Below are 3,537 nucleotides of genomic sequence, written 5' to 3' on the forward strand. Positions count from 1 at the left end.
GAGAGAGAGAGAAGGGAGGGGGACAGAGGGAGGGAGGAAGGGAGGGAGAGAGAGAGAGAGAGAGAGAGGAGAGAGAGAGAGAGGAGAGAGAGAGAGAGAGAGTCAAATATCTTGAGCAGTGAGAGGTACCTTACTAGAAGATCCACTTCCTAGTCTGCCTCCCAACTACTCAGTATGTTTCGCCCCACTTCCTCATCGCTCTTGATGTCGGACCCCTCTCTCACCCCACGAATGTCCCAGTAACCCAGAGTCATAGGCATGGTGCTGGTGCTGTCTGTCTTCCGCAGAGCTGAGTAAATTAACTGTTAACTATATCCTTGTGCACAAGGAGAGAAACCCTGAGACTGGTTTCTCTGGTTTCTCACTGGTTTTAGGTGAGTCCTGCCCTCCTTGGTGATGCCTCTTTCTTCTCCACCCCTTCCGCTCCGATAGGCTAAGCTCTCACCTAGGTTTTCTCTCACCTTCCAACCCTAAACCACTCCACCTGGGAACAAGGCAGGGTCAAATCTAAAGTAGCCTTGGCTGCGTGACCCCCAGCAAAAGGTTTGCATCAGACTCCTAAAGTCTGATGGGTGGTGGCTCAGCACGCCCTGCCCCTGCCTCTTTCTTCTCTACCTAAGTCCCAAGCTGTCAGTACCCTTGGAGAGAGAGGTCAGATGTAGGAAATGCAAGGATCTTTCCTTCTTTTCCCTCCTCTTATCACTCAGCCTGTTGCTAGTCCAAAACGGGACACCCCCAACAAAGAGTTCTCTTATTGCTGGACCCTGGCCAATGTGAAAAGCAAACAAAGAATGGACCAATTCCTTGTTTACAGGAACAATAAAATGGGCCAACCCAAGGACAAAGGGCAGGCAGAATGTCGAGTGGTTTCGGTGTTTGGAATCTTGGCTGTGTTTGTGACTCTGGACGCTGAGGGCACTGTGAATCTGAGAGACCCCCACGGCCACGGAAGGCAGTGGGCTGCTACTTCTTGACCCGGACCACCAAAGGGACAGGCCAGAAGCACAGAGCTCACAGCTGGAGTATGCTAGGGTGTGAAAGTACGAGTTCCAAGCGAACAGACTCTTTTCCTGCTTCCAAGGGACAAGAGGATGCTGTCCAGAGCAGATTCTTGGAGAACTCTGCACGGGACACAGGGAACCCAGAGCCAGATCTCCAGATGTGTCTGGGGATGAGGAGGACCCTCAAGTAGCTTTTCAGGTCACCCTTTAAAATGGGTCTTGTGTACAACCTCCAAAAGGACAATGTCCTATCAGGAACACTATCTCGGTTGTCAACCTACTTCCTTGAAGGCAAAATTAGTTTGAAATCAACAGGCGTGTGATTAAAGGAAATGACAAGACAAAATTAACAATGAAAAACAGATGACCCAGACCCTGCCAACGAAGGGCAAGGCTACAGCTCTATAGAAAGTGTATTTGGAGAATTAATACCACTTAGAACTTGAGGGTACGGTATAACCTGGGACAGGCTGAAACTATCTCAGCACCGAGGGCAGAGGAACCTCATAATCTGTGGGTCCTTGTGAAAGCCCAGAGCTCAGAAACCATGTCACAGGGCTCGCAGAGTTCACTAGCGGAATGCCACTAGCTGTGGTGTTTAGTCCTGGCCAGTCCTCCCAACTCAAGTCGCTAACCTGCACTTTAGCTACAGAAGAAGCCTAAGGCCTCAAAGTAAGTTCTCACAGAGCTTTCCCCAGACCAGAGTCTACTACAAGGCATAAATGCATGTACACATATATGTGTGGGTCTCTGAATCATTGTTAAGGATATATGCTGGGTAATTTTATGTTAACTTGACAAAAGCTTGAGTCATCTGAGAAGAGGGAATTTACAGCTGTGGACGTCCCCATAAGATTGGCTCATAGGCCATTAATGATTAGTGATTGATTAATAATTAGTGATTGATTAATGGTGTGGGGGGCCCCTGGGCTGGTGGTCTCAGGTGCTATAGCCATGTAAGCAACACTCCTCCATGGCCTCTGCATCAACTCCTGCCTTCTGCCCTGCTGGAGTTCTTGCTCTGACTTCACTCAGTGGTGGACTGTGGTGTAGAACTGTAAGCTGAAATAAACCCCTTCTTCTTGGAGTTGCTTTTAGTTACAGTGTTTTATCAAAGCAGTAAGTAAGACAGGGCATGTCATTGTCTTCATAGCTACAAGCGGGACGATATGTAATTTCTAGCTGTAATTAAGAAAGTGATTTTTTAAGAAAAACTCATGCAAATTAAAATAATGATCTTAAAAATATAGGATGGAGTCTGGAGAGATGGCTCAGTAGTTAAGAATCTTCGCCGCTCTTGCAGAGGACGGGGAGTTTTACTCTCTGCGCCCACGTGGAGGCTTACAACCATCGATAATTGCAGTTCCAGCGGATCTGCAACACTCTCTTCTGACCTCCACAGGTAAAACACTCATTCCTAAAACAAATTTAAAATATATTGAGCAAGTACTGGAGCTTTAGCGTTTATCCACTCGGCTCTTCCTTGCTGTATTTTTTAAAAAGCAGTTGTTGACATCTCCCTACAGACCAGACCCTAAGCATAGTACGGCCCTTCTGTAGACTAGCGAGTGAATCAGGAAATATGAGCCACACTGCCCTGTTTCTATATTCTCTGAAGAGCAGAGAGGAAGGCGGGAGCATCAGGAGAGGAGGAACCACGCTGGCCAGGACAAGCTCTCTCTAAGGAGCTGAGAAAGGGGACTTAGACCCTTCTAGGGGAGAACAGCTCTGTTCAAGGAATGGAAGAATTGAGCCAGCAGGCTCTTAAAGCAGTGTCCCCAAGACCCAGAAAAAAAAAAAGAGGTCCGAAACAATAGTCAGTAGTGACCTCACAAGGATTCATTCCAGAGTTGCCAGACCCTCTGGATCTCCGAGTGCTTGGTCCCGACTGCACAGTGTGGACAGTTCTAATTGTTCAAAGGGACTCTACAGGACCAGCAAAATGTTCTGGGTAAAATGTGGCCAGGGCCTATAGAGTCCCCTTGGGACTGGGTGTCCTCACTCCTTCTAGATCTGTAGCTAGCATTCTAATATTTTGAAGGCCAATTCACAGAAATCTCAAATAAACTCAGGTTGGAATTTAAGATTTTAACTACAAATTATTAGATATAAATGCTGATGACACGGAGTGTCTCCTCTGGAAATTCCTCCTTCTAAACTTAGAAAATCCAGGATACAAAAGAACATTTTCTTAAATCTAAAGATAAGAAAATAAAATCTCCCAGCCTGGTCTACAGAGTTCCAGGACAGCCAAGGTTATACAGAGAAACCCTGTCTCAAAAAAGAAAAAGAAAAAAAGAAAAAAAAAAGGAAAGAAAGAAAAGAAAATCTCAACACAGGAACTCCACCAGCCCAGTGGTTCTGATTCCTTCCAGTCTGTTTGGGCTGGTGTCCTGAGCAGACCTTGGGTGCAAGCTCTGCAGCCAGTCCCACAACACCCAGAGGAAGCCCCACTCCCGGGTGCTCTAACAAGCCCAGGATCACAGGATCTCAGAATCACAGGATCACAGAGACAGCTTGACTCTAAGGAGTTCTG

The 3,537-nt window shown here is 46.9% G+C and overlaps 1 protein-coding gene across 1 annotated transcript in view; it reads right to left on the reverse strand.

Moving 5' to 3' along the window:
* The window catches only part of LOC116094251 (glutathione S-transferase Mu 2-like), a 4,666-nt gene extending 4,397 nt beyond the window's left edge, over positions 1-269 (reverse strand). Inside the window, 1 exon segment of the mRNA XM_031376156.1 lies at positions 225-269. Within this exon segment, the coding sequence (XP_031232016.1) occupies positions 225-260 (36 nt within the window). The 5' untranslated portion in view covers positions 261-269.
* Positions 270-3,537: the final 3,268 nt, after the last annotated feature.

Source organism: Mastomys coucha, unplaced genomic scaffold (assembly GCF_008632895.1).
Source record: "Mastomys coucha isolate ucsf_1 unplaced genomic scaffold, UCSF_Mcou_1 pScaffold16, whole genome shotgun sequence".
Taxonomy (NCBI): Eukaryota; Metazoa; Chordata; class Mammalia; order Rodentia; family Muridae; genus Mastomys; species Mastomys coucha.